The sequence below is a fragment of the Eucalyptus grandis genome, chromosome 7 (genome assembly GCF_016545825.1).
Source record: "Eucalyptus grandis isolate ANBG69807.140 chromosome 7, ASM1654582v1, whole genome shotgun sequence".
Classification (NCBI taxonomy): Eukaryota; Viridiplantae; Streptophyta; class Magnoliopsida; order Myrtales; family Myrtaceae; genus Eucalyptus; species Eucalyptus grandis.
Window position 1 is genome coordinate 23,520,902 of NC_052618.1, and position 16,175 is coordinate 23,537,076.

General features: G+C 37.0%; 1 protein-coding gene across 1 annotated transcript; it reads left to right on the top strand.

The window, feature by feature from the left end:
• The first annotated feature begins 9,704 nt into the window (after positions 1-9,704).
• On the top strand, positions 9,705-13,463 carry LOC104453094 (B3 domain-containing transcription factor VRN1). The gene is made up of 7 exons (XM_039317632.1): positions 9,705-9,845; positions 10,532-10,961; positions 11,220-11,440; positions 11,666-11,912; positions 12,244-12,410; positions 12,936-13,259; positions 13,359-13,463. Exons 1-7 carry the CDS (start codon positions 9,705-9,707, stop codon positions 13,461-13,463), a joined length of 1,635 nt encoding a protein of 544 aa, XP_039173566.1.
• The last annotated feature ends 2,712 nt before the right edge of the window (positions 13,464-16,175 follow it).

The following is a 16,175-nucleotide window of genomic DNA, read 5'->3' on the forward strand; positions in this document are numbered from 1 at the left end:
TTATCTAATTAAGTGATCAAATTCTTCAACCTCCTGCTCAAAAGAGGAAACCCTTTTCTTTTCGTAAAGAAAATATTCACAATAGAAAAATGCTTATGGAAAGTGGCAATACTCTCCTCACCACACATTCTCAAGTGTGTTGTCAAGCAATAGATTTTGTATGGTCTAATAGTAGATTTTGTCATCAATTAAATTGGAGATGTGTGGTCAGAGCAGTACCATCACTTTATTGAAAGTGACAACCCTAGTTTTGTTCGTTCATGCTCTCCTGTATTGCAGATAACTAATCTTCTATCTTTAAACTATAATATTACAATGACATCCCTATCTAAAACAATCAAGAACCACTTCATCAATTTGTCTTTCTTTGCCTATCATTGATCTATTCTTCTCGTATAATATAAATATTATTATACCATTCACCACAAGATCCAAAATTCCCCATTGGAGAATGCGCCAACATGATGGGATTTGGATTCACTCTAAATAAGGCTTTACTCAAATTCTAGTTGAGAATTTGATTGATGTGTATTTTTATTTAGGAATAATTTCTGCATATTTCTTTTCTTGTGAAAATTAACGTCAATAACAACATTTGGAATAACTTAGCAAACATAGTCTTAAACCCATGCAACACACGGGCATCTTTGCTAGTTTATAAGGTAAGGTTCTAGCAGGAATTGGCCTAAATTGAGTCATCATGGAGGCATTTAAGATTACAGGCACCAGTGTAACACTCTAGGCAGCTTAGATCATTGGAAGAAATCCAATATAACTAGGGGATTCACCTTTCTAAGCCTCAAATCAAGCAATTGCTGCAACTCAGCCATCTCGAAGTTGACCGGCTCAGCAGATCCCAAAAGCTTCTTATAGAAGTTTACAGCTTCCTCAACAATACTTCCATGGCCAACAAGCTTCCCACCATCTTCTGGAGTACAGTACTCCAAGTGAGTTTTTGGAACTGCTTACAACTTTTGTGAAAAAAACAGCAGACTACATATTATATTATGCTTTCTATGCCTATTTTGCTTGCTAAATCAAGTCAACACATAAACAAAGTTGTTAGTAATTCTGGACCAAGTTAGGGTGAGTGCAATGTCAATTGGGTTTTGTTTCTTTTTTTTCCTTCTTTTCAATGATAGACGTTGAAGGAAAAGGCACTCCTTCTGGTTTTTTCCATCGATGAATTTTACCTGTATAAAACACAGATCACATTCGAACACATGGATACTACGATTGCTGGATAGTTAATTCTTCAGCTCAAGCAATTTGTTATGTCATGAAATCACATATCAATAACAGAAATTCTTTCTTTTTTAATAGTTTGATGTCTGAACCTTGGATTTGACATAGCCCTACAAATCACGGAGATCGGTCCATCCACAAGTTCATTCAATAACTTTTCACCAATGGATAACCAATGTGCACGTCATCTGTCATATCTAAAATAAGGGTTTGACTACTCAAGGTTCGAGTAAAAACAATTTCCATTCCACTTAGTAGATGACTTGAAAACTTGGAGTGTAAACAAGAAACTAGTACGTCTTTTGTTTCCTTATATATACTTTCTCAAATTTCCCATTGGATCGGAGCTGCATCGTCTTTTGTTTTTTTTTTTTTTTTTTTTTTTTTTTCTGTCGGAGATCCAAGGTGGTTCAAACTCCCTAAAATCATCCTTTTCTAGCCTAACAAGTAACAACGAGTCTCCATCTTCGCTTTATCTTCTAATTCAACCTTTCTAATGGCTTTGAAAACAAAAGAAGCAACTCATCCCATGTTTGCAAAAGGTGAGCTTCTGGCATTTTAGTTCATCCAAATTCGCCTTTCTTTCCTTCTTCGAGCTCTGATCCTAGTAACACATTTGTTTTTATTTATTTGAATGGTGATAAGTACCCTAGGTGGAAGCTGTTGATGCAGAATTAGCTCAACATGAAATTAAGGTGAGATTATTAAATTCTCCAAATCTGCTGGGATAAAAGAATTCTACTGTTTTTTCTTGGTGTCGATTTGCATGACAATGTTGCATATTTTACACTATAATTTGGGTTCATTTGCATGGTTGAGAAACCATTCAATTTTAGTGTTCAATCTCACCCACAGCCAAGATCTTGAGTAATTTTTAAGCTCTGCAATTTTTATCCGTTTTCTAGTTTCCTGGTTCGTGAATTGAAAATTTAATTAGTGTCTCCAACATTTTTCAGCTAATAATATGAGAAAAAGTAGGTCCATATAGATAGCTTGAAGATCTCTCACGGTGTCAATCTGTATTAATAGCTCTCTTCTTACCAGACTCACAGTGACAGGAAAAGTTGCATATGAAGTAGTTTTTCTCCCTTGAACAGCTTTATTTAATCATCAAGGCATCTGCCAAAGTTCAACAACTTCTGTAACCACCGATGTCGACCGCCACCACTTTGTGTATTGAAGGGTGCTTGAAGGAAAACTGAAAAGTTTTCAAGTGACAGCACATCCTCATGATAATTGACAGCCACCACTTTGTGTACTGAAGGGTGCTTAAATGAAAACTGAAAAGTTTTCAAGTGAAAGCACATCCTCATGACAATCATTGATTCTTTCCTCATAATGAGATTCAGAAACCATCTCGATTCTCGAAGCGTTTAGGAAAAGTAACCAAATGCTGTAAACTGTAAACATTTTGCGAAGTAGCTGCCAATAAATGCATGGAACTGCTTTGTATTGTCTGTGAAAGTACAAAATGATGATTTTATATTCTGGCTAACCACGAAGCATGATTTCAGAAGCCACCCGCTTCAGTAGTCCTCCATTTTCACAAGTTATCTAGATTGCATGCATTTGCAGACATGAACAAAAATATAATAGATGCATCTTGACACATCTGTGAACACCATGAACTTTGAAAGGACATCCAGGACTGTTACAGCATTATTGGTAAAAAAGGTCATCTCTACTCCTCCTCTTTCACAAGCATTCTTTTTCCCTATCTCTGCAAGTCTTCTGGTTAAGCACGAAGCATGATTTCAGAAGCCACCAGCTTCAGTGGCCTTTCATTTTCACAAGTTATCTAGATTGAATGCATTCGCAAACATGAACAAACAGAGAAGATGCATCTCGACACATCTATGAACATCATGAACTTCGAAAGGACATCCAGGACTGTTACAACATATATTGGTAAAGTGGGCCATATCTATTCCTCTTTCACAAGCATTCTTTTTCACAATCTCTGCAAGTCTTGAATTGCTCGATCTCAGTATTAAGAACCCATGGATGCAGTTATTTTTCTGTCACTTCCACCTGGATATTACATCATGGTCATGTTCTTGCGTGCATAGCATACATACGAAGTGTGTTTAATCTAAAAAGAGGATGTCATTCAAAGACTATACTCTGCAAAAGTGTCTTGAATCGGTATTGGGATATTCTTCAAATGATCCTATGAGACTTTCTAGAGCCAGAATATCAAAATCAGTTTCTCTTGAATACTCCTTCACAAGAATAGGACAAATCCCACCATACCATGGATCACAAAATTATGAGCCTTTTAAAAAAAAAAAAAAAATTTTAGCCTGTTTAATTAGCATTTTAATTCCCTCAAAGCACAAGACATGCATAAAGTCAATCGCTTTACAATGGTTTTATTTCCTGATAGATTTTGACTTTATTTTGTCAAAGTGTAAACTATGAGACATGCACAAAGTCAATTGCTGATTAATTTTGACTTAATTTTGTCTAAAGAGTAATATATGACTGAGTTTGAGACTTTTATAGATAAAATGAATTTTTATAGGCCTTCTACTTGTGAATACTTAACTATAATTGAATTTTCAAGCATTTGTATCTAAAGAGTCAGCGCTATAAGCTCAAACGATTGATTTGACTTTATCATAATACGTTCGGTCATTTTCTAAGGAAGCGATCAAATTCTCAAACCTCATGCTCAGAAGAGGAAATATTCTCTCTTTGTAAAGCATATTCACAATGTCTATTCTGGTTTTGTTAGTTCGTGCAATCGTGTACTACAGAGAACATATCCTTTATCTCATTATTTATATCACGATTACATCATTAGATAATTAACTTTAACAATCAATAACCACTTGATTAACTTTTCTTTTCTTCCTTAATGTCAATCTAATCTTCTCATATAGCATAAAGAATTATTGTACCGTCCACGGTCATTGGAATCGGAACTTTACCGTCGGGTACAATTATGGAAACTATGGTTTATGTTTATGTAGTTACCTATAAATTAAGACAAACAGGATATCTGCCCATATATGGAAATAATTAAATGACTCTTGTTTAAGCAATTATGGGATTATTGATTCGAATAGATGTCGTGAAGGGAAAAAATGATCAAATGACACGAATTGCCACCCTAGTGATCACATGTGAATAAACTTTATATAAAATCATATCAGAGTAACTAATTTTTAAAAGAACAGTTTCTAAATCAATTTTTGATAAAAAAAAAATGCTTAATGGAATTATATTAGTGTTGTGGAGAAAACTGATATGTATTTTGAATATTTACACAATGTGACAGAGGCGATGTCATTTCCACCTCCATTTTGGCTAGGACACTTATTAATTTAGTTAATTGACCGTAATACTCCCTCCACCCTCCACCCTCCCCCCCAAATTATTTATTTTTTATTAGGCTAATCAATAGAACTGACTTTATTTCTATCTTTTCTTTCATTCGTTTCACAATATAAATACTCCATTATACCTAGCAAGATGTCATCTTATCCTGCATTTTGTTATCATTTTGCTTATAGAAGGTTGTTAATTTTAATTTATGACCTCATATTTTTTATCGCTAAATCTATATAGAAGATTATAAATTTCTATTTATGACAGCCCATGAATTCACAATCAATTGCTTATTTTTTTAATTCAAATAGTTTGAGCTAATCTATACTTCAATGCTGAAAATTGAATTCCAATCTATATCTAGCCGATCTTGATCTTATGAGCATTTTTCCTTATTAATTTTGTACGTTTTTAAAGTTAATATTGGTTATTTTGTAATTTCTTTAACTTTTCACATTTTAATTGAAATTGCAAGTTGTGGATTGAAAATCTAGTTACATCTCTTTCATTTTCAAATTCACAAATTTTTTAGAGGAAATTTTTAATCATATTTTAAAGTTTTGATCCACTTTCTGTGAGAATAAATCAATAATTGACATTAATTATCTTTTTCATGGTAGAAGTACAATAAGAAGTTCCCTCTTTTTTTTCCCTTTTTGCGTTTATCTGTTGTTAATATCTAGATATGATCCAAATATAAACATGTTTAACATTTGATCATGTTTCTAACATATTAACATTTTCCATATTTTGATCCATTATTTTTTTTTTTTTCATTTTTTTATCAATATCAACTAGATAATTAGAACCCACTCCATTGATGGTCATGTGGTTTGCGCTCAATCCCTCTTCCGGAAGAATCCCCGCGGTCGTTTGTGTGACTCACACGCAGTCCGGGGGAGGTGGGTTGTTCCAGGTTTACGCCGCCGGTTACCGGTTGTACAGCGGTTCCTAGGTCACAAAAAAAAAAAAACTAGATAATTAGATTGAAAGTTAATTTTCAACTTTGAAATATAGTTTAGCTCAAACTATTGATAAAAATTAGGCAATTGAACGTGTATTCAAAAACTGTCATAAATAAATTAAATTAAATTTTCTATGTAGCTTTTGTGAGTAAAATATAAGACCATAATTAGAATGAACAACTTTCTCTAAGCAAAGTGATAACATGATGCACGATGAGATAATATCTTATTGGGTGTAATGGGGCATTTATAAGTGATAACCATGTGCTCATTTGTTACTTTTGCATGGGGAAATTTGGTTCCAAAAATCATTTTCCCCGAGTCAAAGTTGTCCGAAAGAGGGGAAAATTGAGAAAGAAATTGAGAAAGAAGAGCGAGCTAGGGTTTCGAAATTTAGGGCTGATTCAGTCGGATATGACCCTCACCGGTTCTAAATGGAGGGGAAGAAATTAAAGAAACGAAAAGAAAAAAGGAAAAAATGAAAAAAAATATTATTTAAAAGTAACCATGTCAGTGTCACCCAATCAAAATTGGCTAGCGCAAATGCAAAAGAGTTTATGATTGAATTGACAATAAAATATGTTTATGCACAATTGCAATTTATTTACGAATTTTTGGTAATTCTCTCTAGCTCTTATGCATTTCCGTAACTCTTAACATTTCATGTTGAAAAGATGTTTGCAAGAAAGTGACAATACAAAGAAAGTAGTTCTTGCATAAACTGTTTGCATTCCTCGCCTTTTAAGCGATCAACAATATGTTTTGAGAATTCTTACCTTTTACCAAAAAAAAAAAAAACAATATATTTTGAGAAAGTTGCATGGATAAGCACTTGCTTATACGTGACGTGCTTCTAAACTAACCATTCTTCAATTTAAAGTAATCTTGATTTGGAGGCTCACCATTCTACTGGAGGAGCCTTGTCTGATCTACATGGGGAAAAGTATCAAAAAAGTCATAAATTTATTGTATTTATACCAATTCAGTTCTAAACCTTTCAATTGGACCAATTTAGCCATAAACCTTTTCATATTAGTACATATTCAGTCCTAAATTTTTTCACATTGGTATTAATTCAGTCTTAAATCTTTCAATTGGATCAATTTAGTCATAAATATTTTTACATTGATATCAATTTAGTCTATCCGGCCAATTTTGATTGGCTGGTATTGACATGGACATCGGCCAATGAGCGAACGTTAACGCGCTAATTTTTAAATATTGAATTTTTTGAATTTTTCATTTTTTTTCCTTCTTCTTTCTCCTTGGACTTTCTCGCGCCAGCCGGTGAGGGCCGCGAAGCCCTCATCGACCATTGGCGAGGGTTGTGGCCCTCACCGGCTTTGCCTAAGGTTGAGGTGAAGCAATTTTGCCCAAATTTGGGTGAGGCCAGCCTTTGCCTATGGCCTTGCCCTGGCCTTACCATAGGCAAAGGCCGCCTCCCAAGTAGCTGGCGAGGCCATGGCAGCCTTCACCCAAGGCCTAGGGTAAGGTTGGCCTCACCCATATCTGGGCAAAGCCACCTCACCAGTGGGCTTGGGCGAGGGCTATGAACCTCGTCGATCTCCAATGAGGGCTTCACAACGCTTGCCCAGTGGGCGGCCAGCCTTGCTGAAGGCTCGCCGACCATTGCAAGAAAGTCCAAGATGGAAGAAGAAGGGGAAAGAAAAAGATTAATAAAAATTAATAAAAAATTTCGAAAAATAAAAAATTATTTAAAAGTTGCATTGCCCAGTGTCCTATTTTAGCACCGGCTGGCTAAAAGTGGCTGAATAGACTAAATTGATACCAATACGAAAATGTTTAAGATTAAATTTGGTCAAATTGATAAATTCAAGACTGAATTAGTACAAATGTAAAAGGTTTAGGACTACAATGGTCCAATTGAAATGTTTAATACTGAATTGATACTAATACAATAAATTTATAACTTTTTAGTACTTTTCTCAATCTACGTGAATGCACTGATTTATGCGCATTTATGCCAATTTGTTAAGACTGTGAAATCAATATTGGGAATTTAAGGATCGATTTTTAAGTGCTCACAATCTTAAGTGTTAAAATAAAAAATTTTAAATAGGCCACCAATAATTTTGCTTCCTTTATTATTAACGGATCAAATTGGATCCTGCTTTATTAGGAAAGTAACAATGTAATTTCGGCCCATAGCCCTTTTTTTTATTACAAAAAATAAATAAAATAAAAAATTGATTGAAAATCATTGAATATTTGTAATTTCTTTCCAATTACAAAACTACAATCATGTTTGATAGGCCGGAATCGTATAATTGGTAAGATTCTAAATACTATCAATCACTTTTCTTAATTTGCATGAATTAAGTAATCCCTTTTTTACGTATTGGATAAGTAAATTTATGAAATAATTAAATCTATTAAACTAATGCTAATTAAAGTTATCTAACAAACTTAATTTCTAACTATGACATGAGAGAGGGTTGCGACCCTCCCCCAAATCTGGGCAAGCGCGTATAAGGCCTCGTCTGTGGTTGATGAAGGTTGCCAACTATCCCTGAGGCCTTACCAACCTTCATCCGTCACAAAGGCATCGTAGGTTCTCCCCTTGTGGGTTTTTTTTTTATTTTTTATTATCAAATACTTAGCTGTGTTTTAATCTAGCTTAACTAAGATTTAGATTAATGCATTATGATTTTGCTAAAATGACATTTTAGTCTTATGCTTAATGTTTAGTATGTCAATGCTACATAAGAGGGAGAAAATAAAAATAAAAAAAATACAACAAGCATTATCTATTTAAGTTGGACGAAATTAATGAAATGACTTGATTGTGTCAATTTGCTAAATTTTAAGACTTGGTTTCACATTTTTAAAGTTTTAGCATTCAATTATACCTTCATGATGAATTTTAAAAACTCTAATACACTTACCCCTGAATGGATTGCTCCAAATGATCAACAACGGTCGATGGACCTAATTCTATTGGGGTAAGGATAAACTCTTGGATTCCTCTATCAAATCAAAAGTTAAAATTTAATGTAGATGGCGTGTGGAAAGATAACAATGGGGCCATAGGTATTATTGCACGATTGGATAGAGGCTCCATCGTCCAAGCTTAGACAAGACAAGGAAGATGGAACTCGCTAGTGGAAGTGGAAGCTGTATCTCTTCTTCTCACGTGCAAAACTGCTTAGTCTCTCGACATCTACAAAGTAGTGTTTGAAAGTGATTGTAAGGTGTTAATTGATACTATTTAATGAAATGTCATTTGCCCTTGCTGTACTCATTCTTTGATCTTGGGCTCTTGTTACAACATAGGATGATATGACAAAAAAGAAAAATCCAAGATGGAGTTTGAAATGAACAAGTCGAATCAGTAATGAAGCTACTCATGAGCTTACAAAAAAGGCTTTTCATCGATTAGGAACCGCATATTCTTTCATTGTTAATGATCTCCAGAGTTAAAATTTTAGCGTTAGTGGAGTCTTCTGTAATTATCTTCATGTAAGCTCTGGTTTTTCCTTGTAATATTTGAACTATTTTGACGCAATGGAAGGTTTGTTTTAGCCAAAAAGATAAAAATGATCAACAACGGTCTTGCATATCATAAAACGTCTTTTCCGGGCTGCTTCGTACCGCGAAGAAACAACTACAGCAGGACAAGCCACGTAAGACTCACAACAGTCCACTCATCAGTTACCACGTGTGCACGGTTGGTCCCACTCTGACTCCGTCAACTCGGCGTTTTCCGTTTCTTCACGGCTCCCGTTACTCTCCCCCCCCTCCCTTCCTCCTCGCCACCGCGGATCGCCGGACAAGGAAGCGAAAGCCGGAGAGAGAGAGAGAGATGGCGGCGGCCACCACCACCGACGGCGGAGCCTCCGGCGAGGGGCCCGAAGATGGTGCGAAACAAACTCCCAACACAGAGAGGGAGAGAGGGAGAGAGAGAGAGGGTAACGGAGCCGTCAAAGGAAACGAGACGGCAGCCCCGACGGTAGCCGGGGGGTGGGGCCCAGCGCGTACACGTGTCGATTCGCGAATGGGCTCGAGCGCCCAATATTCTCCTCCCTCGGTCGAACCAAGCGTCGCTCGCTTCTGCACTTCCCCCCACCGCCAGTGACGTACTGAAGAACAGAGGCTCCGCGCTCGTTTCTTCTTCTTCTTCTTCAGGGGACGCCGCCGTCCATGGCTTCTTGTAGCCGTCGTCGCCATCGCCGGAGAGAAGGTGGAGCAGTCGAGCGGGAGGCCGCGGCCGGTCCTCCTCGCCGTGGGAGCCGTTGCTTCTTCAAGTTCATACTCTCCGGCGCGCTCGACTCTGGGAAGCTCGTGAGTCGGTCGAATCTTCGCACTCTGTTTTAAGAGTTTCTCGCGCTCTGTGCTGTGTACCCATCAACCTGGAAAACGGGCCCGCGCGTTTGGTTTGGAATGAACGATGAACTTTTCGCTTCCAACTTAAAAAAGAACAACTGGGTATCGTCTAACATGGCTGTCGATCGAGCAAAATTTCTCCTTTTTCGTACTTCGATGATATGAACGTCTTCATCGGATGTGCGCCCGGTTGTCCTGAACCATGGTGATGGTCGGCCTCATGTCCTCTTCGCTGCCTCTGTTTCTTCTGCTGAAGTTTTCTTTTTTATAAATTTATTTTACGATTCGGGTCGAAATGAGTTTTCGGAATATGGTGTAATGTGCATGGTTCAGGTTTCCACAGCATCCTTTGAACGTTGCTATTTGGAAAAGATGAGTAATTTCATGGATATACAGAGTTAACTTACAGATGTTGAAATGACAAAAGTAATGGGCTTTTCCTATGGTGCCTGGCTTGTCCATTGAAGCAACTATCACTACAAATCAATCCACAACTATTTCGGAGTACACTTGTGGAAACTGATCTTTCATTCATGTAGCAGAATTTAAAATTTCTTAGTTTTTTTTATTTGTTTCCTATTCTCTGCACTTTGGTTTGAGTATGATGAGTTATTATGATGGACCTGTAAACTTTTTCGTAATAGGGAATTCCAAAGAATTTCTTGAGAAGATGTGGGAAGGATCTCTCAAACTCGGTGCTTCTCAAGGTTCCTGGCGGTTCAACCTGGACTATAGAACTAGAAAAGCGTAACCATGACATGGTTTTGTTGGGGAAAGGGTGGCGGGAATTCATGGAGCATTACTCCATTGGTTATGGTCACTTCATAGTTTTCAAATATAAAGAGAACTCCACCTTTCATGTAATAATATTCGATAAGAGTGCTTCAGAGATAGATTATTCCTCGAGCAGGGGCAAAACATCATACCTTGGGAGTGAACTTTTCTCGCCAGAAGCAGAAGATGTTGTGGAAACAGATCTTCTGGAGGATGTCACACCCCATCAAAGAATGAGGATGGAGCCACATTTACCTTGTTCTCAGCTAGGTCCGAGCTACTCACCGCGAGGGTCTGAAGGTGTGACTCTTCATTTTAGAAGTCACGTATATTCTTGCATCACTCTCTTTTGTTAGTTCTTTTCCAAAAATACTTGTGAACTTTTTACAATCTAAAGCCGCTAAACTGATATGGTATCATTACATGAAAAAAAAGGCCTCTGCTATGGAACAGAGTAGCTTTGCTATTTCTATTTGTAGCCATGGGAAGTAGGTCGATTGATTTTATGCCTATCCCTTGTTTTGGAGCTAAATGGAAGCTGGTCTCCTCCGTATGTAGTTTCCATGGATACTGACCCTGAAGAACCACATCTGGCTCAAGCTCAAGCTGGCCTGACAGAGAGGAGTAAACAGCCAACATGCGGAGCGAGTCATTCTGAGCTAGATTTTCACGGTCCTATGCTTCCAAGGCCTCTCACTACTCTTGAATTAACCCGCAAAATTAATTCCGAATATCCCTTTTTCAAAAAGGTGATTAGGCGATCTTATATGAGTAAACTGGTAAGTCTTGAGCCCATCACGGGTATAGTTCAATTATGACTGCTAGTACCTACAATGCCATGATCACATTAACTGTGATGTCCACCTATTTGAGATTTTTTTCTCCCATCCATATAGTGTTTATGATATAATACAATGGATTACTACAACAATACTCATTCCAGGGATTTCTCATTCCACTTAAATAATTTGGTGTCTTGGTTGTTCAAACATGTGCACGTGCAGAGTATTCCAGGTGGATTCTTCAAGCAGCATAAGCTGGAAAAGCAAAGAGCAACTCTAAGGCATGCCAACAGATCATGGTCAGTGGGGCTTGGCGGGAGCAACGGACATGTCAGAGGGGCTTTGTGTCTGTTCTTTTCTGCTGGTTGGCGTGCATTTGCAAGAGAGACTCATCTGCGCATAGGAGATGTCTGCATGTTCGAGCTAATTGATAGGGATGATATTGTATTCGAAGTCTCCGTTTTGAGTGGTGAGGACTTGATTTACATTGTTAAATATGAGTACTTGAGGTGTAACTTTAGGCTGTTTATCGCATGACTTGCATTCTGGGTTTATAATTATGCCTCCCTTATTTGGTTGTTGTGCCTCTATGTCATTTTAAAATATACCTGTACGTTTTTATAAGAACTTTGTGTGTCGATTAGTATTGTAATAATTGAGGTGGCATTCTAGTTGATTTGTCACTTCCAATGTGAAGAGCACTCATGTCAAATTGTCTGAATTTTTCATTTCATGGTAATCATAACTTCCAATCTAGGTCAATTGAAGAAACGCTCACACTAAAGTCCTTTTATTCTCAGTTCATCGCAGGAACAAACTGTCCAAACGCAGAGTGAATCATCATGAGCTGGTTATTCGTGGTCCTACACCTCCAAAGCCCCCCACCACACCTGAAGTAGCCAGTGAATTTGAGTCGGAGCATCCCTTCTTCAAAGTGGTGATACGGCAATATCATAAGAGACAAATGGTAAGATCTGAAGCCTAGTCCACAACTGGCATATCTCGAGTTCAATTTCAATTGCTATAAATCATGCCTCGATATTGTGTTTTCCCAAGTTGATTTGGTTTGTATCGAAAACTTAGATGACATAATATATTTCTTAAAGTGTCCATGGAGAAACCTAATGATGGAGTAACGTGGAACCATAAAAAGATGAATAAGTAAAGACTGTAACTGGGTCGGGACTGTCCTTTACTGAGATGCCCACGAGCTGCTCTATTCACTATCCAAGTGAAAGGATGGACCGTCACTTTAATGGTAAACTAACTGAAAATAGCTATTAATGGATGGTCACTTCTTTAATAATGCTTTTGATTGCAGGTTAAGATCGATAACTTTCATAAGCCCCTTAATGCTTGTTGATCAAAACTCTTGAACTAGCAATTATCGGCAAGTATATGCCTCATGTGCTTCTTTTTTTTCACGCGAGTTTATTCTTATGAGATGTCCTTAAACATACAGTGGTTTGTTCATGCATGTACGAATGTGCAGTATGTTCCACTTCAATTTTCCCAGCAATATATTCAAGAAAACAAGGAAATGGCGACTCTCAGGTTTTCAGATAGATCGTGGCCGGTGAAGCTCTTAAGGTATACGCATAAAAACAAGGTGTATTTCTCAGCTGGTTGGCATGCGTTCGCAAGAGAAACTGATCTGCGTGCAGGAAATGTCTGCTTGTTTGAGCTCATCGATAGGGATGAGACAGTGTTCAAAGTCTCCATTCTGAGAGGTGCTGGTAATGACCTGATTCATGTTAATGGAGATGAGCATCGGAAGTATTACCTGAGGCCATTGCAGCATCGAAATGAAATCAGGGTTCCTAATGATGCCTCCTTATATTAAGCAGCGCAGCAGCGAATCAATCAAAAGCACTCTTTTCTGCTTTTTGTTCTCCTTTCTTCCCTTTTGTGCTAGTTTCAATTCTATTACTACCTTGCTTGGAAAGAACCTCCCAAATCAGTGAATCTTTATGGTTTTGCACAGCGGCTCAACCTGACCAGTGGATCTACAGGACAGTGAAGACACAATGCTCTGATGTATGTTCATGGAGTATTTCTCCTTTTATATGTTTTGTCCTTCAAATATTATGGCTTGTCCTCGTCCTCTTCGTTCCCGGAGAGAATACGAAGCTGTTGCCGAGCAGGAAATTCCTCCTAGTAGTAGCCCTCACTTCTTCAGGATCATATTCTTCGGGATTGTACTCTCTGACAAGCTAATTTGCTAGGTTAGGAGTTTTGATCAACACCCTTGAGAGGTTCTTGAAAGTCATTGATCTCAATTAAGCAGCAATCCAAAGCATTTTCTTTTAGATGTGACTTGTCATTTAGGGCTTGTTTGGTAAAATCTATCTTTGTTCCTCGGAACAAAAATTTATGTTCTTTTGTTCCGAGGAACCAAAAAAGAATACAAATGTGTTTGGTAAAACTTTTGTTCCGGGAACAAAAAGGAACAAAAAATACATTTGGAATAAAAACAAGAAGTAGAAAAAAGTAAGAGAACAATTTCAAAAATAAAATTTTTTTTCTTCTTTTTTCTTCTCTTTTCTTCTTCATTTTGGCTGGTTGCCGATGACCTCACCAGAGCGTCGCCAGCCCCCAGAGATCACCAGCCCCCAAAGACGTCAAGCCACGATGAGGGCCTCGCCTAGGCTAGACTGAGCGGGCGAGGTCAACCTTGCGCCACTTGGGCAAGGTTGGGCCTCGCTGGTGGCCTCAGTGCTCACTTGGCCACCAAGGCCACCGGTGAGGCTCTGGCCCTTGCCTTGGCCTAGCAAGGTTCCAGTGAGCTTGTTGGACCTTGCCTACTCGCTGGACCTTGCCTAGCCGGTCGCGAACCACCGCCATGGCGGATGATCAGCCACAAAGGAGGAAGAAGGAAAAATATAATAAAAATATTTAAAAATTAAAAGAAATAATAAAAGTATACAATTTTACCAAACACATTTCTATCTCACGAGAGAAATTTTTACAGTTTACAAGCATGTTCTCATACTCAGAAATTGTTCTAGAAACATAAAATAAAAATAAAAAATCTTTTCTCATAAGAAATTGTTTCCTAGAACAGAATCGTTACCAAATGCACTCTTAATTTTCTATACAATTCAAAATCAACTTTGGGAAAAAGCACAATGCCGAAGCCTCAATCTGGTCGGCATGTAAGTATTTCTAATGTTCAAATTAGTGGCGGAAAATATCACTGCGAATTTTGTTTTGCATTGACGGTAAATGGTCTATTTTTTATTATTTTTTCTTTGATGTTACAATAGGCGAAAGCCTGAAAAATAGAGTGGTTGGCCATGGCGAAAATTTTGTATACATGATCTAATTCTACATGCCATGATCTATATGCCAAAATTAGCCTAGCAATGCAACTACGAATTTTATAAGGATTTGCACAAGCAATCGACCTATCTCTTGGACTTTCAACCTTCAACTTTCAACTTTCAACTTTAAACTCCTTGCGAGATTGGTGTTCAGTGCACTCCGGAAAAATAAAATCGAAATGACATTATGTTGAAAATTTAAGTAAAACAATTTGAACACAATGGGGATCATCATGGATGGGTCGTAACATGTACATATATGAATGTAACCTATAAGGGCGAATAAGAGGCTAAATATTAAAAAAAGTTGTTGAAATAGCTTATTATCATGAAAATAGGTGATAGTTAGATATGAAAAGAAATGATGGTTGATCATGAAAACTGATAATAATGGAGACAAGGTACATATTCTCAATAAATGTATTGATTGGCTATATGTAAGTATGACCAAATCATACATTATTCAACACTCTTGTTTAAGAATAATAGCCTTCTCTTTTTCATAACTCTCTCTTCTTCATATTATTCCGTAATATTATTTTCTTTTTTTTTTTCACACGCAAGTTTGATAATATATTCAAGGTGAAATTTCAAGAGAGAAATTGAGTAATTCTTGAACTCATTTTCTTTTGTAGCTTTACTGTATATCTTGGAGGTAAGTGCACCTAATAATTGCGCAATTATTGGCACACGCACACACGGGTATGGTGGGGTCTAGCTCACATCTAATCATTTCTTTAGGTACACTAAAAAATCTCACACTTACTAATTGACCTATTTTCTCCCACTTTTCTTACGTGGGATAAGGAAACATGCACTTAGTTTGTTTTTACAAACGAACTTCCAACAATATTCACAATGTCTATTCTGGTCTAGTTAATTCGTGCAATCGTGTACTACAGAGAACATATCCTTTATCTCATTATTTATATCATGATTACATCATGAGATAATTAACTTTAACAATCAATGACCACTTGATTAACTTTTCTTTTCTTCCTTAATTGTAATTATTTATATCATGATTACATCATGAGAATTATTGTGACGTCTATGGCCAATGGAATCGGAACTCCACTGCCGGGTACAATATATGGGAACTTTGGTTTATGCTGATGTAGTTACCCACAAATTAAGACAAACAGGACATCTGCCCATATATGGAAATAATAAATTGACTCTTGTTTAAGCAATTATGGGATTATTGATTCGAATAGACGTCGTGAAGGGAAAAAAAAATGATCAAATGACACAAATTGCCACTCTAGTAATCACATATGAATAAATTTTATATAAAATCATATCAGAGTAACTAATTTTTTAAAAGAACAATTTTTAAAACCCATTTTTGATTAAAAAAATGCTTGAATTATATTAGTGTTGTGGAGAAAAATGATATATATTTTGAA